This window comes from Myotis lucifugus, unplaced genomic scaffold, assembly GCF_000147115.1.
Source record: "Myotis lucifugus unplaced genomic scaffold, Myoluc2.0 scaffold_47, whole genome shotgun sequence".
Taxonomy (NCBI): Eukaryota; Metazoa; Chordata; class Mammalia; order Chiroptera; family Vespertilionidae; genus Myotis; species Myotis lucifugus.
Genome location: NW_005871095.1, coordinates 2,798,383 through 2,825,785, shown reverse-complemented (window position 1 = coordinate 2,825,785; position 27,403 = coordinate 2,798,383). Strand labels below are relative to the sequence as shown.

General features: G+C 38.8%; 1 protein-coding gene across 1 annotated transcript in view; it reads right to left on the bottom strand.

Annotated features, from left to right (window-relative positions):
• The window catches only part of PRKCQ (protein kinase C theta), a 118,181-nt gene that overhangs the window by 41,804 nt on the left and 48,974 nt on the right, over positions 1-27,403 (bottom strand). The window contains exons 2-8 of the mRNA XM_023753595.1: positions 23,595-23,720; positions 18,678-18,877; positions 14,431-14,491; positions 5,438-5,600; positions 4,300-4,331; positions 4,121-4,206; positions 4,005-4,011 (exon numbers count right to left, since the gene is read on the bottom strand). Of these exons, the coding sequence (XP_023609363.1) occupies positions 4,005-4,011; positions 4,121-4,206; positions 4,300-4,331; positions 5,438-5,600; positions 14,431-14,491; positions 18,678-18,877; positions 23,595-23,712 (667 nt within the window). The 5' untranslated portion in view covers positions 23,713-23,720. The remainder of the gene's footprint in view (positions 1-4,004; positions 4,012-4,120; positions 4,207-4,299; positions 4,332-5,437; positions 5,601-14,430; positions 14,492-18,677; positions 18,878-23,594; positions 23,721-27,403) is intronic.

Sequence of the window (27,403 nt, the reverse complement as noted above, 5' to 3'; positions counted from 1 at the left end):
CAGACCAAGGGTTTCCACCTTTTGGAAGATTGTTATATAATGACCCCTTCTAGCGGCTGCATTGCCATGGGCTTATTAGTATGAGGGCCTGAAGTGTGAAGCACTTCACACCTATTATACATAAACAGAGGAGGCCAGAGGTAGCTGATGGTTCTGCTAAGTGCTGTGGACACATATGGCATGTGTATTATCTTTTACATGTGATATATCATGTCATTCTCAAAATATCCCATTTGAAGTAGCCTCTATTAGTATTCTCATTTGACAGATGAGGTGATGAAGCACAGAGAGAGCAAGACACTTATCTAGGTCACACAGCCAAGTGAGCTGGGATAGCTATAGCCTGGCCATCAGAATGAGAGCCTGTCCTCTTTCACTTTTACTCTTCTTTCTCAAAACAAACATGATTTAGGGAATGGGAAGAGGGGAGATGAGAAAGGGATGCTGGTAGTAAAGATATTGCAGATTTTTTTTCAGTTTTCCAGAGTTTCAATCCTCTCCTTTAATCAAACATCCATGAACAACAACAACAAAAAATCAGGCAGTTTGAATTCTGGCAAGAATACCAATATTCCTGTACAGTATGAAAAGTTTTATGTACTTAAGACTTACAATCTCTGCCTCAGTTTTTAATTGAACAATTCATTTGGAAGTGTGCACAGCAACGAAACCTTATTTATTAAAGTGATGTAGCTAATGTTCCTGTTTTGGCTACTGGTCAGCACTGGGTCTTTATAATGGCTGTTTAGAATTGCTTAAAGGTTCCCCAGCACTTACTCTAGTCATTTTCAATCAAGAAAAAACAACTTTCAAAACTGAGTTTGTATAAGCATTTCCATGTAAATATGAACAATTAATGTCAAGGTCCAGGCTAGAAGGCTTCCACTTTAATTCATGAACCGCCCAAATGGCTCAAGGCTCATCTGGGAAAGACTGTAGATTTATATTTTGCAATATGATAGTCACTTAGCTACAAGGGCCAAGTGAATATTTGCAAGGTGGAAAAGATGTGCTGTAAGAGTAAAATACACATTGGATTTTGAAGACTTTGTATGAAAAAATGTAAAATATCTTATTAATTTTTATACTAATTATACATTGAAATTATAATATTTGGGCTGGTTGGGTTAAATAAAAATATAATGTTAAGAGTAATCTCACCTGTTGCTTTTTACTTTATTTAATGTGGCCACTTGAAAATTTATTAAAATTGTACTGTAGCTCTCATTCTATTTCTATTGGACATTAGCCTTTGAGGTGAACAGCTATTCTTACAATCTGAGATTTTCCAGGAAAGCTGAGGTATCAAGTAATGGGAGCAGGAGGGTGTGTTGGGAGGTGGCAATTTGATTTAAGCAAACAAAAACATTGTTCGGGGAGACTGAGATCTGAATTTTAGCCCAGCTTTGTCCCTTAAATGTGGTTGACTATAGACAAACTACTTTAATCTCTTTGAGCCTTAGCAGAGTCACTTTAATATGAGATTATCCCCTCTAAATTTTAAAAGTAATTCTACTCTGGAAAAACTAAATCAATTTGCCTTCTTTGTACCTGCCCCTTTGCTGGAGAAAATCACATACCTGGGCAGGTTGAAAACCCTCAAATTCAAAGGGACTTTCAACTATGCTTGGCAATCCTACTGCTTTTCTCTAATCCATTGCTTTCCCATCTCTAAAGCCAGTCATTGCCTTCCTTCTCGCAACCCTCAGACTTCTTTGAGGATATAAGTTGTCTAACAGAACTGCTTGCCCTCAAATCTGCAAACCTAACTGTATCTGCAACCAACTTCTCCTTTCCTACAATTGATGAAATGATCATTCGTCCACCAGAGACCCGTCTCCACATGTGCTTTGGGCCTCTTCCCCTCTTGCCAAGACTGACTGCTTTGGTCATCCCTCTCTCCAACTTCATCCATGTGTCATCACCCCCTAGCTATGGGACTATTTCTACCTCTTGTATCTCACCTCCTTCCAGCTACTGTTCTACTTCAACTATCTCTTTTACAGTTAATCTTCATGAAAATATTAATGCATAGGTTGTTTCCATGTTATCTATCATCTTCCAGTGCTGGCCAATGAGGGGACTGCCTCTATAAATCCTCTGAATTTCTCTGTTCAAGGGCTCAAAAGATCTCCATGTGGCCCTCGTTTTTCTCAACATCTCAACTGCACTGAACACAACCAACCCTTTCATACACTCTTAATATATGAAGAGCCAGCCCTCTCTGAACGTTTGTTCTCATCTCTATCCCAAGCTCCTTCTTCCTACCTACATATAATTTTAGATTCTTTTGGGGTCAGTATGGAGCCTATACTCCCTTCTTCCTATCCTCCCTCACTAGGTCATCTCTTTGGCAGCTTCAAATTCTACCCAATGATAGGCACTCCTACATTTATAGATTTATTCCATTGGCTCATATGAATTCTAAGCTCATAAAATTGTCTATTTGATAACTTCACTTGGGTGTCCTTAGGCATCTCAGACTGATGTCTAAAATGGAAATATTAATTTTCCCCTGTAGATCTCTACTTCCAGTCTTACTGACATTGTCATGATTCTGATATCTACCTCACTGCTCAAGACAGAAACTCAGCTATCATCCATCTCTTTCATTCTCCACATCTTGCCCATTAGCATTAGAGTCATTTGGAATATTGAAATCACCTAACAAAATCTGCTTATTTTGCTCCATTTCTACTGTTACCATATTTCTGCCCTGGTGGGACTCCATCTTCCCAGGCTTTTACTTTCACATCTCAATCCACTGTTTCCCCCTACAGCAGTCATTGCAATGGACTTTCCATTAAAAAAAAAATCAAAAAACAAAACAAACAAACAAAATAAACCCCAAAACAAAAAACAAACAAACAAAACAAAACACCCAACCGTCCGGCTGGCATCGCTCAGTGGTTGAGCATCGACCTATGAACCAGGAGGTCATGGTTTGATTCGCGGTCAGGGCACATGCGGAGTTGTGAGCTTGATCCCCAGTGTGGGATGTGCAGGAGGCAACTGATCAATGATTCTCTCTCACCATTGATGTTTCTAACTCTTTCTCTTCCCTTCCCTTCCTCTCTGAAATCAATAGAAATATATTTTTAAAAAATCCAACCTCTTTTCCAGGATCTGAAGATCCCTGCCTGATCAAGGTCCTGCCAGGTTGTCCAACTTCGTATTTGATTTTTGCCCTTGTTCTAGTCACATGGTTTCATTTCAGTTTCTAAAACATGCTGATTCTTTCTGCTCATGGGGCCCTTCAGTCTGTCTGGGGGCTCCTTCCTCCCACTGTTCACACAGCTGCCTCCTTTCACCCTTCAGCTCTCAGCTTAAGCGTCCCCTCCCTTAAGAGAGTCCCTGGCCTTCAGTCTAAGTGGGCCACTTGGTTATTCTCCATCACCGCACCTTGTTGGCTATTTTCATAATACCTAATATAAATGGAAACTACACATAGTCATTTGTTAATGATCTCTTTCTCCAGGTTTATGGTAAAGTCCATAAAGGCAGGACCACATCTGTTTTGTGCTCTGCTGTACACTGTACATAGCAGAGTACCTTTCATGTGTTAGACACCCAATAAATATTTGTCAAATAAAGAAGGAAAGGGTGGGAGAAGGAAGGCTGCTTGACTTTCTAGCTCAGCTTCCCTTCCCTATGGAGTAAAATCTAACTTGTCCTCAAACTACATACCTCAAAGTTCATTCAGAAAGAAATATTTGCCTCTTAATATAAGAATTATACATCTATTATCACCTCTTGTAAATGCTCATATCTGTACATATTGTCATTTGCCTCTGCTCTTTAACTGTCACTTCTAGCTGTAGATAGCACAGGAGTTGTTTTCATATATCATAATTGATCAAAACTATGCTTTCTGGCCACTTTCTATTATGTTTTTCTGGAAAAGGCAGAGCCACTAAAATTCCTATTGTGTTTTTTAAAATTCATACCCTAGTCTTGGATCTCAGTAACAATTATTGAAGAGGAAAGGGTTTTAGGGAGATCACCAATAACCTTAAGGATTCAAGTTCAGGCATTATTAAAAAGAATTAGTGGGCTGTAAAGTTTAATGTTAGGGTAAAGTCATCATATTTCAGACAAAGAGCAGAATCTAACTACATACCATGGTTTCTCGGCTATTGACAGCTGATCCTGTGCACTTGGCTATAACTTTATCAATACACTTCTTGTGAATTGCTGCATTACATTCTGAAAAGAAATGATTGCAGCTTAACATTTTCAGAAGTTAAGGAGCAACTACAAAAGAATGATGGTAATGCAACAGAAATCCTTCTTACTTACGTCGACACTGGTAGCCCTGTTTGTTCAGACCCCTGTAATAAAGCACAGGTATGATTTATATGGGTGTTCAAACCAACAGCAGCACCTCAAACACCTGAAAGGTGATGAGATCTCATTTCTTCCTATGATCACAGAGCATTTTCTCATCAGCAGCCCTGGTCTATCATTTGCTAAGAGTATTAACATGCGTTTTTTTAAATTTTATTTTAAATTGCTTTGCTAAAAGTCTGATGATAAAATAAATGAGGAGCTATTGATTGCCCTCTCATTTGTGTATTTTCCAAGCAAACATGTAGAGGTTAAAATGCCTGACTGAAAATGCACCACAGGCTCCTAGTAGCAAATTTCCATGTCTCACTAAGCTCAATATAGATCAGCAAAGACATCTGAAAATTTCATTTCCTCTTTCTGGATATCATTTCTGAGTATCGTTCACTAGGGAAAGGAAGGAGGTTCAGGTCATTAGCTGGAAACAGGTTGATGGAAATCCACCAGAAGTCTATTTGACCTTGGATACTCTGGTTAAGCAGGGGTTGTGCATTAAAGGATTCTGCAGTTATCCAAAGGGAAGAACACCCCATTAGGAAGCGAGCAGCCTGAGCCCAGAGATAGGAGTCATTTTAAATCTCTACTCTATCATAGCCTTTGCTATGTGGCTACTGAGGCTTGAGCCGATCTCTGTTCGAGGGCTGTTAAAACACCCAAGGGCACTATAAACATCTAAACACATTAGCTCCAATGGGAAAGTTGTTGCCTGTTGTAGATATTAGTGCCAGCACAGTTGGGCTATCAAGGTGGTGTAAGGTGGTGGGAGTTTCAGCTGTGAAACTGTGCTTACAATGAGGGTATCTACCCCCTCTGTCCCTCCCTTCTTACCCCTGCAGCCTCCCATTTAATCAGGAACTAAGTCCTTGGACCCTTTTCCCGAGGGAGCTGGCTTCCTTGCTCTACAGGAGCCAGGTTATGAAATCTTTTCTAGAATCACACCCTTTAAGCCTTCTCCACCCAGGTGCGGCCACTGAGAACTCTCATGTAGCATTTATTCTGTCACGCTCCCCTAAGGAGAGGCATGTTGGGCCTGGAGGATGAGACAAAATGCATAACCTAAAGCTAAGAGTGAAAGGTCAAGCCACCATACCAGACAAACTCATGGCAGACGGAGCAAAACGTGGGTTGTGGGAAAAAGGTGGCGGTGAACTCATGGCACTTGACATGATGGACTTTGGCCTGTTTGATGGCTCCTCGACGGTGATGCAAAGCAAAGAAGCCTTCAGTCTCAAATTCACTCATGTCCTTTGTGTCTGCAGAAGAGGATAGGGGACAAAGTGAAGTTCTGTGATATGGCTGTCATAGCTGGATGGGGAGGGTGGGGAGATGGGGGAGGGACAGAGATGGACAAGGAATTAGACAAATGTTGAGACCAGTAAAATTCCCAGTACTAATTAAGATTGGTGCAGTACTAAGCCTTTTAAAAAAATTCTTTAATATAGATTTATCATAGGGTATATTATTATAGGATTTGAAAATGCAAGGTTGGATTATTGGCTCAATCCTTCACTATCCTTTGAGTGTGCTGAGTTATCATATTTCAATTTTTAAAATCAGAGGTCAGAACTTTCAAGGTATTTAACAACCTTTCCTATTCACTGTCAATGATGAGTCAGCCAGAAAGACAGGAAGTGGTACTTTTCTGCCTGTAATTCTAGAGAATAATGTGGTTACTGATAACAACTTGGAAATGGCATTCTTTTTAAAGATGCTTTACATCTGGTTATAGAGTACAGTAGACAGGAGAGAGCTGGCCAGTCTTGTGTGTGAGGGCAAAAACACCTTGGGGAGTTATTTATGTTGGGTTCCTGACATTTATAGTAATAAGACAGACCAGCTAGAGACTACATTGGTCAATGTAGAAAGGGCTGGGAATTAATGGATACCTGTAGATGTTTTTTGTAATGTCTAGGTAGTCCTGGATGTAACCTAGTCATCCACATCAAATCATCACATTCATATTTCTTCAGTTCACCCTGGGCTCTGGATATTGATGAAGGTACTTTAGGTAGTCACCATCTACAATGCTCAATACCCAGAAGATATCTTTTCAAAAGGCTGGGAGAATTTTGAGAATGCCAATAATGCCCTGGCTGAAGCCCAGCCCCACCACCCCCTCCAAAAAACAAACACCCCCCCCACACACAAAACAACAACAACACACAACAACAACAAAAACAAAAAAAACAAAACACATAACAGCAAGGCAGTCATGGTTAAACAACATGATAAAAAGTATAGCATGTAAGAGAATAATGCAGTAAACAAGAAAGAAATAACAAAAATAATCACTAAAATAAAGATAATGAATTTAATGATTATAACTTCTAGAATTATAACTTTAAATAGCTTGAAGATTCTTGGATTGCATAGTCTATCTCTTTTATTTTTATAAATACAAAAATGGAGATTTATTGAGAGTAAGTATAAAGAATTATATTTATTTTGTAAATATAAAGAATTAACAATATTTAAACTAAATTACTTCCATTCTGGCTAAGCAGTGGCAGAGGCTTGACAACATAATTGGGGCAAATATCCCTACTAAGAAACTGTCTTTTTCATATCTCTGTTAGTGGCCAGCTAGAAACACATTTGAGTAGACAAAGGTGGTGCTGTGTAGATGGAGACCTCTCCTCCAGGAATCCACCCAAGTCCCAGGATGCATTTTAAGTTTAAATTCTTCTCCACAGTGTTTACGTGTTTGTTTTATGGCAACTCCAGACTCCCAAATAAAGAGCATCCCCAATGACCATGTAAAGAGTTCCACAGATGGGGGCATAATACTGCCCAATACTTTAAGGTTAGGCCTTTGAGGCCCTTGTGTTTGGAACTGAGCTGGAAATAAATTAGGCTTGAGGCAGAGAAAGATAAATACCACATGATCTCACTCATTTGTGGAATATAATAAACAACATAAACTGATGAACAAAAATAGAACCAGAGTCATAGAAGCATCGAACAGACTGTCCAACCTATGAGGGAAGAGGGGGGGGTGAAGGGGTAAGAGCTCAACCAAAGGACTTGTATGCATGCATATGAGCATAACCAATGGACACAGACAGTGGTGGGGTGGTAGTGAGGGCATGTGCTGGGGATGGGGGTGGCTGGGGAGAGGTCAATGGGGGAAAAAGGAGACTTACGTAATACTTTAAACAATAAAGAATTTAAATTAAAAAAAATAAATTAGGCTTGGAGAATGAGAGGTTAAATTCAGGGTCACTGATGTGATTGTCTTCTTACACAAGCGTTGGTATAAGTGTGGAGATCTATTTACAACTCATGACTGGGTAGTAGGACAAGTGTCAGTAAGATTTGACTCATTGCTATTTTGGTCCAGATGAAATGATATGAAATAAAATAAGTAAAGTGTAAAATTACTTTTAAATTCATGGGATGAAATGAATTATTTTGGGAATTCTAACTGTATTACTATAACCATATATATATATATATATATATATATATATATATATATATTATTTTTCTTCTGTGCATGAAACTATGATAATGTAAATTTTTTTAAAGAAGAAAGTGCTAGAAATGAATTTATTCCCTTGCTTCTTATTGTGATATTCTTTATCCTCTAACCATTTCAGTGATTACAAGAAGTACATTTACAAAAGCTCAGAATTTCTGGTATTTATGATGTTTATTTCTGAAGCAATTTTCTCTTCTGTTTATTTATTGGCTTGAAGAAGCTCATTGGTTTTTATATGTTTGGTTATTTCTTTTATATTATTTGTTCTATCATTTGTTTGCAGCCAATCTGAGCAAAAATGTTTATTGGGAAGCTCTGAGGAAATTGCCATGCTGAGTGTTCTAAAGAAATGTAAAATATCTGTAACCTTTGAGTGGCTAACAGTCAAGTCAGGGAGACATGGCGCTCACACAAAGAACTGTATATGTAACGGTGTGAAATTGCCTTGGAGATATGTACATGCATATTTTTTGAGTGGTAGGGAAAGGAATTACAAAAGAGACCATAAAGAGGCAGCTGAAAAATTAAGAGAAAAACTTGAATAATATCACATTGGATGGTCTGTTCCATGCTTCTATGTCTCTGGATCTATTTTAGTTCATCAGTTTATGTTGTTAATTATATTCCACATATGAGTGAGATCATGTGATATTTATCTTTCTCCAACTGGCTTATTTCACTTAGCATAATGCTCTCCAGTTCCATCCATGCTGTTGCAAATGTAAGAGTTTCTTCTTTTTCACAGCAGCGCAGTGTTCCATTATGTAGATGTACCATAGTTTTTTAATCCACTCATTTGCTGATGGGCACTTAAGCTATTTCCAAATCTTAGCTATGGTGAATTGTGCTTCTATGAACACAGGGGTGCATATGTCCTTTCTGAGTGGTTTTTCTGGTTTCTTGGGATATATTCCTAGGAGTGAGATTACTGGGTCAAATGGGAGATCTATTTTTAATTTTTTGAGGAAACTCCATACTGTTTTTCACAGTGGCTGACCACTCTGCATTCCCACTAGCAGTGCATAAATATCATATGATCTCACTCATATGTGAAATATAATGAACAACATAAAGTGATGAACTAAAATAGATCCAGAGACATAGAAGCATCAAACAGACCATACAACCTTAGGGGGAAGGGGGGAATGGGGTGGAGAAAAAGGGGAGAGGAGAGATCAACTAAAGGACTTGTATGCATGCATATAAGCATAACCCATGAACACAGTCAGTAGGGGGGTGGTGAGGGCATGTGCAGGGGTGGGGTGGAAATGAGTGGGGAGCGGTTAATAGGGTCAAAAGAATCATATGTAATACTTTAAACAATAAAGAATTTTAAAAAGATTAAAAGAGAAAGGTTTATGCTAAGTGCATGTTAAGCACATGTTAAAGATGAATTCATGTCAGAAGCATGTAGCTCAAACAATAGAAAAATAATTTTTAAAAACAATATAGATATAAATTTTTTTAAAAAAATCACATTGGGCTAGCCAAGAAAGAATGGGTTTTTCAGCATGGAATGATATAGAGATGTCAAGGGAATTGAAGGCTAAGAAATAGGTATTTGTTTTGAGGATTCATAGTCTTGGAGAAAGCCATTTAGCAGATTGTTCGAAATATAAGTCAGACTCTTAGGGTTTAAGAATTGACAAAGTAGTGAATAAACAGAGACTAATAAATATAAGCTACTTTTCCAAGAAAAGTGTCAGAGAAGGAGAGGAAAGAAAAACTCATGGAGGTAAAAAGGTGAAAAAAAGTTCCCTTTGAATATATCCCAAGAAACCAGTGCAGTGAGTTGGAAACCAATGAGAGTGAAGGCAGAATTGGCGGGGGCAATGGGGGGGATAACCACACATTTATACCTTAATCAATAAAAAAATAAAAAATAAAAAAAGAGAAAGAAAACTGAAGATGCTAGAGAGGAAGCATGATGGATGGTACAGAGCTACTGAGAATTAGATGCAGGAGACCAAGAATGGAAGGACTTTCTCTGAGTCAGAAAAGCAGGAAGAGAATGCAGGAAGAAGCAACTGTATTCTAAATGCAGAGACAGACAAAGATGGAGTCTCTCCCAGTTATACGGGGATGGGGGTGGGTGGGGGGAGGGGAGCAGACCAATCTCAAAGAGTAAGAATAAGATATCCTCAGAAACCAAGGAGTATGCGAATGTTTGGGATAGGAATTTTATGGGATTCAAAAGAAAACTAAAGGAATTTCTAAATGCCAGGGTAAGTCCAACTGAACAGTTCAACAAGGGACAAGGAAGGTACTAGCAGAGATGATTTCCAATCTGGGTTCTGAGGGATAAATAACTCCCATTAATATGTGGTAAAAGGTATTATGGGGAAAAGCAAAAAGTGTTCTCTCTAGATGAAAAAGAATGAGCAAGGATACAGAGATAAGGTATCTTAGGATGTGTGTACTGCCAGTGTGCAGTATGAAGCAGAAAACAGAACTGGTCATATGCAGATCTGTAGGTGTCACATCAGCTTAAGCATTTTCTTGTAGATAATTTATAAATACCAAAAGGCTGTAGGCAGGAATAGGAGCACAGAGAGGAACAGAGGCATGGCATGTTCAGAGTGGAGTTTTATATAGTTTATTCTGGCAGACGTGCAGAATGAGTGGAATTTGGCAAGCTGTAATGATGATGTAAGCAGGGGATATAATTGAAAAACACTAAGTAGACAACATAGGCAGAAACTGTTAATGGATTAATGTGGGAGGTTGAAGGAAAATAATACTATAAAAATTACTTTCAGGTTTCTGAATGGATGAAGCAATAATTAACCAAGATAATGAAGACAAAAGGAATAGGTTACTGGTAAAAATGGTCAAAGGCATAGGGCAGGAGAGAGGGAATGCCTGGTATGGAGATCAGGATATCTTTGGAAGAAGAGGGTGCTCATGACAGTAGAGCATTGGCAAGGGTTATCATGGATTCCAGGCTAGGTTTTGAGTTCATGTCAAAAGTGGCTAACAAATGGGTGTGAAAGAGAAACTAGATTAGGGTAAAGTCTAGTACTTATTGGGTGGGAGAGAGGATAGAATTGACAGGAGAGGAGGATGAGCTACAAGAAAAAGAGGACTGACTCTGAGTCCTTGCTGGGATGGAGAATTCCACATGAAGACCTGTGGGTTATTGAATGGATAACAAAAAGTGTAGGAAGGTGTAAATATATGAAGTGGGTGTGTCAGATGGTGAGGGTGAACATTGAACTACTGAGAGTGATGGTAGGAGAGCAGAGTAAGAAGAGAAAAAGTGATTCCAGCACAGAAATCAAGGAATGGGAATTTTAGAAAAGATACAGACAGGACTGAGTTGTATGCGGAGAGCAATGAGCCACTTAACTCCCTATAGAGTAGAAAAGAATTGAGACTTCCATTAAAGAGGGGTGTAGTAGAAATCATCTTAATTGTTATCCAAGATTGAATTCATTATCCCCCTTCATTTGCCTTCTCTTCTAATTTCTAGCACTTTTATTATAATTTTCCAGGCTATTTTAAGAGATGTCATCAACATTTTTACCCCTCATTCAACTTTCATTTTTAAAGAATTATAAAAGCACCTTAACTATGTACTTATAATGGGAATACCCCTTCATCTGCACTGCCAAGATATCTTACTCTTATCTTATTTTCTTTTGGACTCTTCCTTTTATTTCATTCCTTTAAGCACATGCCTAGGCCAGATTTTCACCAACTCTCCACTGCAAAGATAAAATTTTATAGGTTTTCTCTATATCCAGTCCATTTTCTTTCCCAAACCGATTCCACATTCTGTCACAAGCAGTTTCCTCCAAACACTGCTTTCATCATATCAGGTCCTGCTCAAGAATGCGACTATAACTCTTTGTTGGTGACTTCTCAAAATCACACTCCTCTTGCCTGGCTTCCAAGCCCTTGAAGATTTGTCTTTGATTCTCCATCCTGATTTTAGCATGGGTCCACTGATCTACCTGGACTCATCTTCTCATAGTCCTTTGTTCATTCATATTTTTGCTCGAGCCTACATGTTTTTCCTCCTAGAGGCTAAACCCACTTCTCTGCCAATTTCAACTCTGCCTCCCCTTCAATGCCTGTCATATGCAATTTTCTGGAATGAAGGTAACCCATTGGTTAATCATCATTTATATGTTTTGAGATTTAATTATCTGCTTAATCTGTACCACCTCTCCAATTTGAGTTTATGATCCCTGAGTAAGAACTCACATTTGGATTTTCTGAATCTTTCAGAAAATGATTTGTTATATGTAATAATAAATATTCTTAATTGAATGATATTCTATATTTCTCATTATCAATAAGGAATTTTAAAGTTGAGTTATTCCATAATATTGCTTGTTAAAAATTAGGGTTTTTTAATATATAAAAATTTAAAGATGGAGTCTCAATTTTGGTCTAGTATAAAAATATTAAAATACTACAGCATTTTATTCTAAAAAAAACCAAACTTCCTGGGCTTGTGTAATCATTGTGAAATATCATTGTTTTTGGTCCGACTGAATTTACTTTCTCATTCTAAGACAAAATTTAAGTTCCATAGAATTATTTTTCAAAGCAGTGATCTTTAAACCATTTACCAAGCATAGTTGCATTTTGATGGAGGACTTTCTTCAATTTACACTGGGTCATATTTTACCTGATAAGAGATGTATAATTTGTCTTACTTGAGGAATTAAACAGCGTTGGTATTATAATTTAGTCCAGTACTTTCACTTTTGATGCAAACCCAGTTATTTAGCTGCCCTATAATCACTATCAAAAATAGTACAATGACATGCAGTATATATCTGGAGCCACCAAATGTAAAAGAAGAAAAGTTTGGATTGTACTGTTACCTCTTAAGGAGTTTTCTTCTTTTTTAAAAAAGAGGTCTATTATGGAAAATTTCAAAAATATACGAAGTTGAGCAAATATTGTAATCAATTTCTCAGTAACTATCATCCGGCTTCAATAATTTCCAATCTATGGCCACTCATCTACTACTTCCATTCACTCCCCTCACCCTGTGCCAATGCATTATTTCAAACAAATTCCTGGTATTATTTTATTATAAACTAGAGGCCCAGTGCACAAATTCGTGCACAGGTAGGGTCCCTCAGCCTGGCTGGCGATTGGGGCTGATCGGGGCCAGCTGGCCGGTGGGGGAGGGACTGTGGGAGGTTGGCTGGCCATGGGAGGTTGGCTATGGGAGCACACTGACCACCAGGGGGCAGCTCCTGCATTGAGCATCTGCCCCCTGGTGGTCAGTGTGTGTGTATAGCTACTGGCTGGTCGTTGGGTCATAACGGTCACTTAGGCTTTTTTATATATAGATATTTGTGTATGTATCTTAAAGATAAGGAGCCTTTGAAAAATATAACTATAATGTCATCACACCTAAAAAATTAACATCTCCTAAAAAATTATCTGTTGAGTGTCCCATTTTACATGGTTATCTCATAATATTTTTTCCCCATTGTATTTTTTTGACTCTGGACCCAAAGGAATTGTACATGTGAAGCACCTCCCCCTCTTGCCCCCCAAAGCATCACAATTCTATAAACTAAAACTTGTTTCTTGGTAGTAAAACTAATTTAGAAAATAATTAAATCAGTTAATTATCAGTAAGTTCATATATACATTCTGAGGTTTAGGATTTTATGAGTATTAGCATTTACTTAGTTTAAATAACACTTTGACCACAGAGTGTAAATGCAACAGAAGGAACTGACAAGTTGTCACAGGCACCAACCACACACTCGTAAATGTAACTTCCGTCATCAATGTCTGTGTGTTATATGGAACTGAAACTCTTTAGCAATGCATTTTCCTTTCTTGTTCCTAAAAGGATTTGAGGTGACTCACTTGAAGTCATTAAAATTTTGCTACTAGTGCTATGGAAAATATTTATTGGTCTAATATTTATTTTGTATTCTACTGATAATGCAACAGCTTGTTATATTACATCATTTACACCAGCGGTTCTCAACCTGTGGGTCGTGACCCCTTTGGGGGTCAAACGACCCTTTCACAGGGGTCGCCTAAGACCATCGGAAAACACATATATAATTACATATTGTTTTTGTGATTAATCACTATGCTTTAATTATGTTCAATTTGTAACAATGAAAATACATCCTGCATATCAGATATTTATATTACGATTTATAACAGTAGCAAAATTACAGTTATGAAGTAGCAACGAAAATAATTTTATGGTTGGGGGTCAGCACAACATGAGGAACTGTATTAAAGGGTCGTGGCATTAGGAAGGTTGAGAACCACTGATTTACACAAAGACAGTATCATGACACATAAACAGCCTTTTGAATATACATTAAATTCCCAAACTGAAATAAAGACAGACTAAAAGTACTGGACATATGTGTCCACACAATTAAAAAACTAATGCTATAAATGTTTTATATTTTTATGATTCTCTAACCCAGATAGTGTGTTTTCAACTAGTATTTGAGCACCACTGGAAAATTTAAGAACATTACTTGGGCTTCCCTTTTCTCCTGATTCTTTTCTATGCTTTGCAAAAGTCCAATGGTTTGCACAAGAGGAGAGGGACATGCCCTTCTCACCCCCCAACAGGAAGAAGAAATGTCACTTGCCACTCATTTCCAAGAAGTATCTTGCGTTCATTAGCATTCGGCCTTGAGGTTTCAGCTCTAACTGGTTGAGAGAAGGAAAGGAATATCAGTCAAAATGTGAAACAAGCGCTGAGGTTAATGATATCATAGTTGGTGAGTTTGGTGATGGCAGAATCCAATCATTGCTCCCTTTCATTTTACCCATGCATATCATCATAGTAGCATCCGTGCATATAGTCTTTCTTTTATTAAGACACCTCAGCAACTCATTAATTTTATTTGGAGATCAAAACTTCCATAAGGAAGAAACAAATTCCCAAACAGATTCTATTTGATTTTCTTGTCTCGCACTGCTGCTTATCTGAAGAGCTGTAAAGGGGCGATTCAGATCTTAAACATGACAAAAGAATCACAGGCCCTGGGACTAGCTCACATGGGGAACAAGTAGGTCTTTGGAAAGAAAGATAAATCCTTTACTGCAGGTGCCTCCACACATGGGACGAGGCTAATCAGGGTACGAGATGGGAGTGGCCTTTTTTTCTACAAGGAGAGACTTTTTCCTTGGGAAAGGGCTGGATAATCTAAAGGAAATTTTGATTCAATTGGTCTGAGAAAGGATAGAATGACATATTTCAGTGCCATTGCTAGGTGTACTGGTTAATAATGCAGTTTTTTTTTTCACTAGATGGAGTTATACATATGTTGATATATATGTGATTTGATATTATGCTATTTTGTTGTATTGTTCCTTCAGTTTACCACTTGTTCTGATTGATGGCACATGCACTTTCTGAGCAGCACTTCAAAACATACAAAGCTGTGGAAAATTGGGTCTCTGAATGGTCTGTCTCAAAATAAGAAAAGTTCTATTGGGACAGTATCCACAAATTACCTGAAAAATAGGGGAAATGTGTAGCTAGCGATGGACATTACTTTGAATAAAACACTTTTGATGTTTCTCTTGAAATTATGTTTTTTTTTTAAATTACAAAATCCATATTAACCGGTTAATATTTCGGATTAACTATTAACCAGTTTTCCATTTGTCTTTTGTTCAGTTGATGTGGCACCCATTTTCCTTCCTTTAAAATCTTTCCCATTGCTTGTAAATGACTGGAAATTGTTTGCTGAGCAACATTTAATCTTTCTGCAAGTTGTTTTTGAGTCTGACATGCATCTTCATCAATAATGCTTGTAATTTTGTTGGTCTTCAAACTTTTTTGGTTGACCTGGACGTTCTTTGTCTTTCAGATCGAAATCATCACTTTTAAAGCATTTAAACCAGCGTTTACAAGTATCTTGAGATGGAGCATGTTCACCATAAGCTTCCCGAAGTATACGATAACTTTCAGCAGCACTTCAAAATAAAGTAATGAATTAAAACTTCCCGCAAATGCTTTTTTTGGGGGCACAAAATTCGACATTTTTAAGTGTAAAAATATCTATGATGTTAACACCTTCAGAAAATTTGACATATGAAGTTTTGAAGCTTGTTGTCAATACAACAAAATAGCATACTTATCAAATCACATATATATCAACATATGTGTAACTCTATTTATTGAAAAAAAATCCATATTATTAACCAGTACACCTAGTATGTAGAAGGGATTAGAACAAAATGTCATTTTAAGGGGTGATATGGTGATGTGACATAATGGAAAAAATGTCAAATCCACCATAACCTGACCACTATTGCTAATATACTAAACCATAACTCTATATTGTTAATATATCAAAAAGAATATGAAGATGAATTAAAGGTCATTCTTGACAATTACATCCATGAGTTAACTAGAATAACTGAGACTAGTTAAGAAAGGACTGGTTGAACCCAGGATTGAATTTGAATTGTGGCTAAATAATTTACTGGCTGTGTGACCTTGTGTAAGTCACTAATCCTTCGAAGATCTCTGAAAAACCGATATAGTGACACTTCTGTCACAGTATCACTATTATTAGAATTTTATGATAAAATAAGTCTGTATTGCTTGGTCAACTTTAAATTCTCTTGAAAACTTAAATAGATTAATGAAAAGAGAAGTGCTTTTGCCATCAAGAATATACACTGCTGTTCTCTGGTTTGTGGAATATGTAATAAAGGTGGATGCAAAGGTGGAACTAGAAGGGCAGGAGACAATGAAGTGGGGGAGATTGGGACCAGGTAACCGTAGTTATCAATAGGCAGGACTTACTGGTGATGGGGGAAGTTAAACCTCTTAGCTGCTGGCAAAACAGTATCTACAGAAAGTCATAGTCCATCACGTTTCTGAGAGTGAATAGTAGGTCACCATACAAATGTTAAAAAACTTGGGAAAACAGGAGGCAAGCCTCCGTGGGGTGTTTAGAAATTGGATGATGGTGTCTGCATAAGTGAAAGGCAGCTTTGAGAAAAGATTTTTCTAAAAATAAAGAAATTAATTTTAAGAAAGTAGAAGCATGAGAAAATGTAAGTCCAAAACAAAGTCCCAAACAACCTGTTGGCTCTTAAACACTATAAAGAAAAGTCAGTCAAGAAATAGCTTTTTAAAAAAAGCTGGAAAATGTAAAAAGGTTGCTAATTAAATGAAGATCTGAAGGTCCCCAAGGGTTATGTCTAAATAATCATAGATTGCAAAAAAAAAAAAAAAAGTGAAAAGTCTGATAAGAATAAAATCAGAAAAAGCTGAGGCAAACAATCAAAGGCAACTTTGAGATACAAATAGAAAAGCAACCTGTTTATCAGTGAATCTTAACAAAAGGATTGAAAGGGTAGTCATCCTTTCATTATTTGAGAAGGAAATAAAATAGCATGTTACTTTTAAAAATTAGGGATTTGGTGACTTATTTCTTTTTAATAAGGCAGAAAGTAAATGGGAAATGATGAAAACTGGGGAAGACTTTCTCTAGTTAATTTCTGCTTTCTTCTAGCCTAGCCTAATGCTCCCTTGCTTCAGGCCCAGCTACAGCCTCTCTCTTCACTTACCTGGTTTATGTAAACCCTTTAAGACTATGGTACACATCTGTGACATTATTGTACTACTTGCCCAATTAGCTACCTGGAGGAGTTCTGTTTCCATGAGTCTTCCCCCAAGTGCTCAACAGATACTGCTGAACTAAATTATCTGAGCACATCTCAGCATAGGAACCCTTTTTTAAAAATAAAAAATCTTGGCATATGCTTATCTTTAAAGATGACTTTAGTGACACTAGCAAAAGATTTATATAAAAATACACTTCCCTAATAAGTACTGATTATTTTTTGAGGTAAAAAATACAAAACGGACACACAAAAAATCTAGTTTTTAGGCTTATATCATTCTTATTCCTATTTTGAATCCCATGACTTGAAAATCTTTTGGGTGGAGTTATTAAAAATCTGAGTTATAGGAAGTAAGAAGCAGAAAGGTAAGATTCTCTCTGTTTCTGTAAATGATATAAACATTTGATAATATTTTCTGGGTTCCATGTTATTTAAAAGCAGTTTTCACTGGTATATAAATACTTTCATTTTGTGGGTCCCAGCAATTTTCACTGGGAATTTTTTTATTTTTTCATATTTTACTAGTGGCCCGATGCACGAAATTCATGCAAGGGGCTCGGCCCTCGCAGCCCCAGCTTCGTCCAGAAGGTCATCCGGACGGTCGTTCTGCTTTTTGGACTAATTAGCATATTAGCTCTTTATTATATAGGATTCTTCCCTTTAATATTTCTAAACATTTGCTAACAAACACTTATAAAAGTTTTCAAAAACTTGATGTAGTAACGTGGATTGTGTATGATGTACTCTTTAGTACAAAGTAAGCTAAGTGAATACATTATAGCTAAAACAATTTATAAGGATTGGCAAAGTATGGAGAAGACCAAACATTAAATAGATCTTTGCTCTATACTCTCACTTATCTATCATCTTATCTGTAAGATATCTTATCAAGATATTTATGTGTTATCTTGATAAGTAGACAACAGTTATGCTCCCAAGTTAGGGGGCATTTGTGATATTTCTGAGCTTACTTTTAGTTATAAATCATGAACAATTTTTCATAGCCTAAGAGACGTTACACAGGAATCAAAGAGATTTGAATATGACAATATGTTCAATAGTCCACAAGTAATGAACATCGTCATTATCAAGTCACCAATGACTAAGTAGGGAGTCTGTTTACACAAGACTACTGTGTCATAATTTTAGGATGACATTGAAATCTTGAGCTAGTCTTTAGCTAATATGGTACTTATCACTTAATGGCACACACAGTTTGAATAAGGCTCACAGCTCAGATATTTACCCATATTTCTGTCCTCCCGTTGTTCTTCCTGCATCTCTCAGCCAGGGAGTAGAGCTCGACAGTAGTTTCAGATATTAGGTCCACATTTTTGCCCTTCACGATGATCTGCATTACTCTTCCCTTGTTGATATGGGCGTCAAAAGTGCTGTCCCAGGGCGGGTACATGGTTGGCTTTTTCTGGATGTACATCTGCCCATTCTCTAGGAACAGAAAGAGATGGTCTCGTTATTCCTTTAGCCCACTCGGGGGGAAAATCAATTCAACTCAGCAGTGGCACTCATTCCACCTACTCTGTAGGACAGGGGTGGGCAACCTTTTTGTGAGTGCGTGCCAAATCCAGCAAAATCTCTGACTCAAAATTCTTCTGCGTGCCAACCCTAATTTTTTGAGAACATGTTATGCCTACTTGGTATCTCTTAAGGTGTACGTATGTGAAGAACCTTGAAGAATTAATAAGATTCATTCGAGCGACAAAAACACAGTATATGATGATGAAAAATACATTTATTTTTTAATGTATACATGTACACTGATAGTCCGACAAAAAACTTTATGACTCCATTTGATATTATCAGTGAGACTTTTGCTGCTGCATCACTAATGACAGAGATTTTACATCAGGTTTATATTTCGTGAACTTCAGAGATATGCACGAGCTACTACTTTCATCCGTCAGGCTACTCCTATTATGAGACTTAACAAAATCCTTCACTGAGAATAAAGATTCACAAGAGTATGTGGATGAAACCAAAACACTGGTTGGATCTAGGAATGCAGGGAGAGTTAAGGCAGAGAAATAGAAATTGCTCTTCCCCTCTCTCGTCAATCCATGTCTATGGTCTTTAAGATAACTTGTTATGTAAAATTATTTATTTATCTAAGATGCACCTACACTGAATTTATCTGAAAAATAAAAAAGTCGATATTAAGAAAAAAATTGTAAATGGAAGATTATAAGAGAGGGTTTCTCGTGCCAGCAAAAGTTACTGGTGTGCCATGTTCGGCACGCGTGCCAGGGGTTGCCCACCCCTGCTCTAGGATATACAATCCTGCTGGAAAGACAAAAATGATGCCTAAAACAATTAGAGACAACGTAGGACAGAATGAGACAGTTCCAAGTTTGGCAAGCAAGGTAATGTAATGAAATGTAAAGTCAATCTGGATAATTTAGGCAACAAAAATCTGACAATGCCTTGGAGTGGCACTGTTCTTTTCCTATCCAACAGTTAGTTGCTTCACTGTGAGTGTGAATATCTAAGCAAGTAAAGAGAATTAAAGGGCTAAGCTTAGTATATTTGGTAGGGCAGAGTGACTTACACCCCATTCTTTATGATAAAAGGCAAAACCTATAAAATATAATGAGCCATTATTACCTTCTCTAATTTTCAAATGCGGATACATTTTACCTGAACCAGGCACCATGCACCCTAAGCAAAAATTGACAAGTAACTTGGAGAGGTGGTGGCCTTCTCCATGGAGTGAGTCAGTGGAGCAGGCCATAGACCTGCAGTGAGGAAGGGAAGGCAATGGCAGCCTCGGGAATGGTTCTAACAAGAACCATGGTCAGGATGGTGAGGTTTAAGGGAAACCTCCCCAGAGCTGCCAGGCAATTGGGAGAGTTCACTAGTGGGAGTATAAATAGTGTTGTCCCATCTTTCATCCAGATTGGGTTTCTGTAGTAGATGTTCTTTAATCATCCCAGAAGCAGAAAACGACAGTGGCATTTGAGTGTTTGTTTCTTGTGATAATAAGCACAGTACGTGGCAGATTTAGCAATTCAGCGGTGTTGATTAAACCAAAGGTAAAGTCCGTTTAAAGCAGGGAAACAAAGCAGTTCTGACTCCCGATGGACCTTTCTCTCCAAGGCACACTGTTAGAACGGAACAGGCTAAATTGTTATTTGGGAGGTATACAAGGGTGTGAATAAGCTGAAACTTCTCTTTTTAGGCAAACCTGGTTATTAGAGGTATGGACTCTGATAATGATAGGGGAGAATAGGAATTCTATTGCTTGTTTAAAAGAAATTTAACTAGCAGAGTGACATCGATTAGTATGTTACTGGAAAGAACCATGGGCGAGGTTGAAGATTTAGTAAAGTGGAAGGCACTGTTTGCGGAAGTGTAATTATTAACCGAGGCCGAGAAGAAGGAATAGTTTGTCACACTTAGTGAAGTTTCTACCAGCTCTCTGATACTCCCTTAACTTTCAGGGATAATATAGACAGAGCTAAAGAAGTGGCATGGGTATATTGCTGCTCCCTCTGGTTCTGCTGATGACAAAGCTGGGATTGAGGCCTGGGAATAGTCCTTGCACACATGTACCTTCTGCTCTTTCCTCACTGATTTCATCACACCTTGCTTTAAGGTTTGCTTATAAGTGGGAGAAAAAGCCTGTGAGAAATTTTGAAAATATTTTTTAAAAACATTAAATCTGATTAATAATCTTGGGAAAAAAGAAATTGAATTGGATTTAAAAACAAACTATGGCAAGATTAAGGATCATATAACATTTTACTTCTATGGACTCTAAGCCCCTCCTTCTCATAATTCTTCTCATAACCATAACCCTTCTCCACCCGACAAAGGACAGAAGTTCGCAGGGGGAGGCATTTTTCACACTTTTGATCACTAGGTTTGTAATCATCTAAAAAAGAGGACCAGAACTCAGCATCTGTCTAGTTACAGTGAGTTTCATCATTGTTTCAAAGGCTCTCGGGCCCTCAGCACTGTTCTGTTTGTCCCGGTTCTGTGGGTTCACCATGAAAAAGGCAGCCACACAGCCCCAGGGTTGAAGCGTGTTTAAATTCTGTAGAAGTAAACTTGAATGATAATGTTCAGAGAGATTTCCTTTCTGAACAAAACCAAAGCAAAATAAAAAACAACAGGCTAACCTTTGGAAAAACAAAGTCATCTTCTTTTTTGACAAGGTCTTGATCCACATGGCTGGTTAGACCAAGTTCAAAGGCAAGGCCAAAAGGAGAAGAAATTAAAAAAAAAATAAAGCTCCCGGGAAGCAAATGTCAGGGAGACCTGTGGTTGTAAAGAGAACTGGGATCCAGGAGACCCATTAAGTCCAAAGCAGCTTTGAAGAACTCAAGACATTTCACACTTCAAAGATTTCTGTGACATTTGAAAGGTTTTAGATTGGGAGCAAGTGCCATTCTCACTTCAAACTAAGCAGGAGAGAAATCTGGTCAGAAGGGAAATCAGGATGATTCAGAGGGTCTCCTCAGCTTTGACACACTCACTGTGGCAGGGGGGATGAAGTCAACTGGGAGTCCAAGTCTTTTAAAGGAGAGAAAAGGCAAGACAGGAGGACTGGGAACCCCAGGATGCTGAGCCAGTAACATCTAGCTGGAGGTTGTTACCTGCAGAATCAGGGTCTCACCTGCAGAATCAGGTTCCCCTTTGTGTCGGTAAATGTTACATTTCTCTGTCCCCACCCTCTTAGAGGCAGTAACATTTCTCTGTCCCCAAACCTTCTCTCTCCCTGTTCCTACTTTTTTTTCTTTACTCCACATTACTTACCATATAATATTTTTGTTTCCTTCCTATCTTCCTCTGCAAGAATAGAAGCGCTAAAACAAAGGCACTTTTTCTGTCCCAGTGCACAGTAGGCGCCCCATAAATACTTCTCATGCAAATGAACTGTAATGGCTCCTATGGTCACTGAAGACCTGTGTGGGGTAATCTTACTTCTCTACAAAGTGTCTGCTGAAACAAGAAGTGTATGGAGGGAAACAGGAAAGGTAATGGGGCTGAGAAAACCTTGGGATGTAAACTTCCTTCAGCGGTTCTCAACCTGTGGGTCGCGACCCTTGAAAATACATCCTGCATATCAGATATTTACATTATGATTCCTAACAATAGCAAAATTACAGTTATGAAGTAGCAACGAAAATAATTTTATGGTTGGGGGTCACCACAACATGAGGAACTGTATTAAAGAGTCTCGGCATTAGGAAGGTTGAAAAACCACTGCTAGAAAGTCCATAAGACTGAGGATCCTCAGAGGGAAGGGGTGAAGGAGTGGGAAGAGATCAACAAAAAAGCTTATATGCATATATGTGTAACCCGTGGACACAGAAAATAGTGGGATAAAGGCCTGGGGAGGGGACAGGAGTGGGGGTCAATGGGGAAAAGGGGGGAACATCTGTAATACTTTCAACAATAAAGAAAAATTAAAAAAAAGAAAGTCCATAAGAATCTTAAAATATAGAGGCAGGGAGGAGAATGGAAACCAGTGGAAGTGACTGTGGAGAAATTCCAGTCAGAATGGGATTATTTTAATTGAATGATCTAAACCCACAAAGGACTTTTGGAAGCCTGTCACACTTTCTCCCTCACCATGAACTGCCTATCTACATTTCAATTTGACATAACACGGACTATTATTTTACTGATCCAGGGTCTTAATGCAAAAGTAAGTTTTCTGAAATTTGGTTCCTAATGGCTAATTCATATATTCTTTGTAATATTCATCAACTATGTGCAAAGAAACAGAAAGCTGTCTTTAGAAGCTAATTTTAAGATTATGCAGACTTAACCTATAATCATTGAAAACAATGAGTCTTAACAATATAGGCCCCACATTAGAGCACTAGATTCCCTCTGGCCCCCCACCCCCTTAACTCCTCACATAAAGTCCGCAAACCCATTTCTTTCCTTTGCTCCCTTTGTTTATGTGGGGAAATGGTCCAGTGAAATAGAACACAGGCAGGTGACCTGGGTCTAGTTCAGAGGTGATCACTAAGCCCATTAACCCTTGAGGAGGTACTGGGCTTCCCTGGGCATCAGTTTCCTGGAATGAAAATTAGGTTGAACGAGATGACCTCAAAGACCCGGAAAGGCCTTGCTTCATAGTTCACAGCAGGATCTTCCTATCCCGCCCCCGCTTGGGAGACCCATACAAGCTTACCTGATTCAACATATTCCTTGACCAGCACAGCGCAGTAAGGGTTAACGGCCTCTCCTTGACATGGCTGGCAGGACCCGCAGTCAAAGTTGGACAAACCAATTCGAAGAAATGGTGACATAGTGGCTCCTGTAAAGTGACAGAAGACAAATGCTATTTGAGGGGCTATAAAATGTATTATTTTTGGTGTCCCATCTCCACCTAACCAGTGCTTTATTACCAACAGCCTCAGCTTCGAATGGCTTAACTCTCCATTTGAACAAATGCTTTTACTCCCCCTTCTGCAAAATACATTACTGGGCTCACCCCAAACCACAGACCGACTTGCCAAGGAAGGAGGCTTTCTGGAAGTCTGCGTTATTCAACCTCGTCGGTTGGAATTGTAATCCACTCTTCATTTAATGCAGTTACGTCTGATAGTTGCAGAGAGAGGCAAACATTTCCCAACATTTTATTTCTTCTATTATTCAAGTAGGAACCCAGGAAACAACGAATAATAGAAAAATGAGTTTATAAAGAGTGAGTCTATTTTAGTCACACCAGTTGAATATGACACCACAAAATTCTTACATGGGCTATTTGTGTGTGTGGGAGAACTGGCTCTGGGTATTTAGCAGCTGAGCCCTATGTACTTTAGACATTTCAAAAAGGTTGCTCTCTTCATAGTCATATATATGTGTGATATGTAAATATGCATGCATATAAAATAAGCTTTTGAATGTCATGAACTACTTAAAAAACCCTAAGTCATTGACTGCCATAAAACAGTGCTTTATTGTGCAAGGATCAACAAAGTACTTCATAAAAGCCAATTAACTCATAATTAAGCTTGCCTAGAGATATAGGTGAAAATCATAGTCTTGGCCACGCATTTTAAGATTCTAGTCTGAATCTTCACCTGCTGTTCCTTCCTTTCCTTGTTTACTCTGGCTGCCACTTATCTCAACTAAGCACCTTTTTTTCCTTTTTAACCTACTTTTCTATGAGGTCGCATTACTTTGAAACTATTAACTGGTATTCAGTGAAAAAGTTACTTCTTTTGGCTTCTTGAACTGTCTCCTGAATTTTACCAGTTTCTTAAGTAAGCCGAAGTGAACAAGAACAAAGTTAATCATTACAAAGCCTTAGCTGTCTTTTCTACCTTATATAAAGGAAGTAAACTGCCCAGACTAATGGGAATCCAGATGTGAGAATCAATGACTTTGCTGGAAATGTTGGGCCCGGAATCCTGAATCCGAGTGGTAAAAGTTCACCAGTCCCGGGGAATGCCAGTCATCTCTGGATCTTTTGTTGTTGTTTTTTTTGGACCCAGAGCGAGACAAATTAGGGGCTCTTGTCAACTGTTGTTAATTTCATGGATTTTAAGCAAGTCCCAATTTCCCACGGAGTTTAGCAGGTTTAACTAGAAGAGCTGGTTACAGAATCATGATTTGTTGGGGTGTCCTTAGTCTCTGAAACACAAGCTGTGTAGGTCACTCTGTTGAATTAGCAGCAGGATGACTTCAGATTTGTCTTTAGGGGACTCCTTCACCCTCTGAGTTTAGAATTCTCAGGCAGTAGGCAAGCTGGTAACAGAGCGTTCTCTGGAGAAAACTTCTTTGAGACCCCTCCCCACCTCTCCTGGGCCACATAGGTCTTTTGGAGAAATCTGTGTATCTCCAGTAATCAGGAAAAATCACCAGAAACTATTCTCATTTGAGAATATTTGCCATGTGTGAACTCTGTGAAGATTTCTTCAATACAAGTAAAGATAAGTAATTCTTTCTTGAGTCAGGAGGGATCATTGACTCATGAAGTGTGAGTTACAAGCACTTTGACCTTTAGGGAGGGATTTGTCATTCTGCCATTTCCAGGCCGGGTTCACAATTAGGTGACAACAGCTCAGCATGCACCTGGGAAAATCTGTCTGGGAATAGACAGAAACCTCTAAGGTAACCTGGGTTTCTCTGTATGAAAGAGAGGAGCAGTGAAACCCCCTCTCCTCCCATAGGGCTTCTTAGACAGCAACTGACCTATTTCGTTAGCAGTCCAGATTCATTTGCCATTTCACCAGATTCTCTTACCTTGTCCACTCACCGATGAGCATTTGACAGTTTACCTAGTGCATGCACCTGTGTGAGAGTCAAGCCACTGCCTCTCTTTCTAAAGGTCTAGTCCCAGTGACAGGATTTGACAGTTTGACATCCAAAAGAGCGAATTGACATTTGTGTGTTTAACTTCACACATCTTTTAATAACGCTCAAGCTCAGGGGTGGGTATTTTTAAAGGCCAAAGGTAGCATTTTGTTCCTGAGCTCTTCATAAAAACTTCCCCTCCTGTAGCAATAAAGTGATCCGTATGGAATATGAAGAAAACACACAAAATTGGAACATCTCAAAGTTCCAGCAATGAAAACAAATTGCTATTACTATTTTGATATATTTTCCTCTAGTCTTTTTAAATGAACAGGTTTTGTGTGTTTTTTTGTTTTGTATACTGTGCTCATATGTAGGCATGGAATTATATTTGGCTTTTTCCTTTAATATTTTACCATAAAACAGTCTATGTTACATTATTTTTGACAGCATTCTTTTCATTCTTGCATGACATTCTACTGAGGGACAGCACTGGGATGTGCTTTACTAAAGTCTTATAGTTTCACAGTTAGACTATTTCCAAATTTTCCATACTAGAAATATGCTGTCATAACCATCCTTTTATAATTTTTTTTAAAAATTAGGAATATTGCATCAGACTAGATCACCAGAGTACTACAATATTACTAGATCTGATGATATTACTAATCATAAGGTCTTATATATTTCAAGAAAATAATGAAACATAAAGCCAAGAACTTAGCAAGGGCAATATGGATGGAAATTACCACAGACAATGAGTCAGCATCATCTACACTAATAAAAGAGAAACATGGTAATTAGCGTACGACCGCTACCCTTCCCATTGGCTAATCAGCATATCCTTATGCAAATTAACTGTCAGCCAAGATGGCGACCGGCAGCCATGCACTGAAGCGAGCAGGGAGGCTTAGTTGCTCCAGTGACAGCGAACTCCAACGTTCTCCGCATGCCGCTGCCGGCCTCTCAGCTGAAACTCTAAGCAACTATGTACTATGTTGCAAATAAGAAGCTAAACAAAACCCCAGAAACCGGCTTTCATTCAGCCAGCTGGACCGCAACATTGTATCGATGTTTTTAGCAGTGAGGCCTCAGAGCTAAAGCTGGCCCAGAATAAAAAGAAAAAAGAAAAAAAGGAGCAGTTGGGAGCTTCAGTTACCCGCTTCCGGAAAACAGCCCTCAGCCCCTCACCCAGACTGGCCAGGCACCCGAGTGGGGACCCCCACCCTGATCCAGGACACCCTTCAGGGCAAACCAGCCAGCCCCTACCCATGCACCAGGCCTCTATCCTATATAGTAAAAGGGTAATATGCCTCCCGGCATCAAGATCAGCGGAGCAGTGAGGCTCCCGGCACCGGGATCAGCATGACAGGGGGCAGCACCCAAACCCCCTGATCAGCCCTGCTCTGTGCCTGATAGGGGGAGCTCCCCAATCCCCTGATCGCCCTGTGGCTCTGTGTGTGACAGGGGGCCGGGCCACAACCTCCCTATCTGCCCTGCTCTGTTCGTGACAGGGCAAGGCGCCCCAACCCCCTGATCAGCCCTGCTCTGTGCCTGATAGGGGGGAGCTCCCCAATTCCCTGATTGCCCTGCGGCTCTGTGTTTGACAGGGTTCGGCGCACCAACCCCCTGATCTGCCCTGCTCTGTGTGTGACAGGGGGCGTCCCCAGCTCCCCTATCGGCCCTGCTCTGTGCATG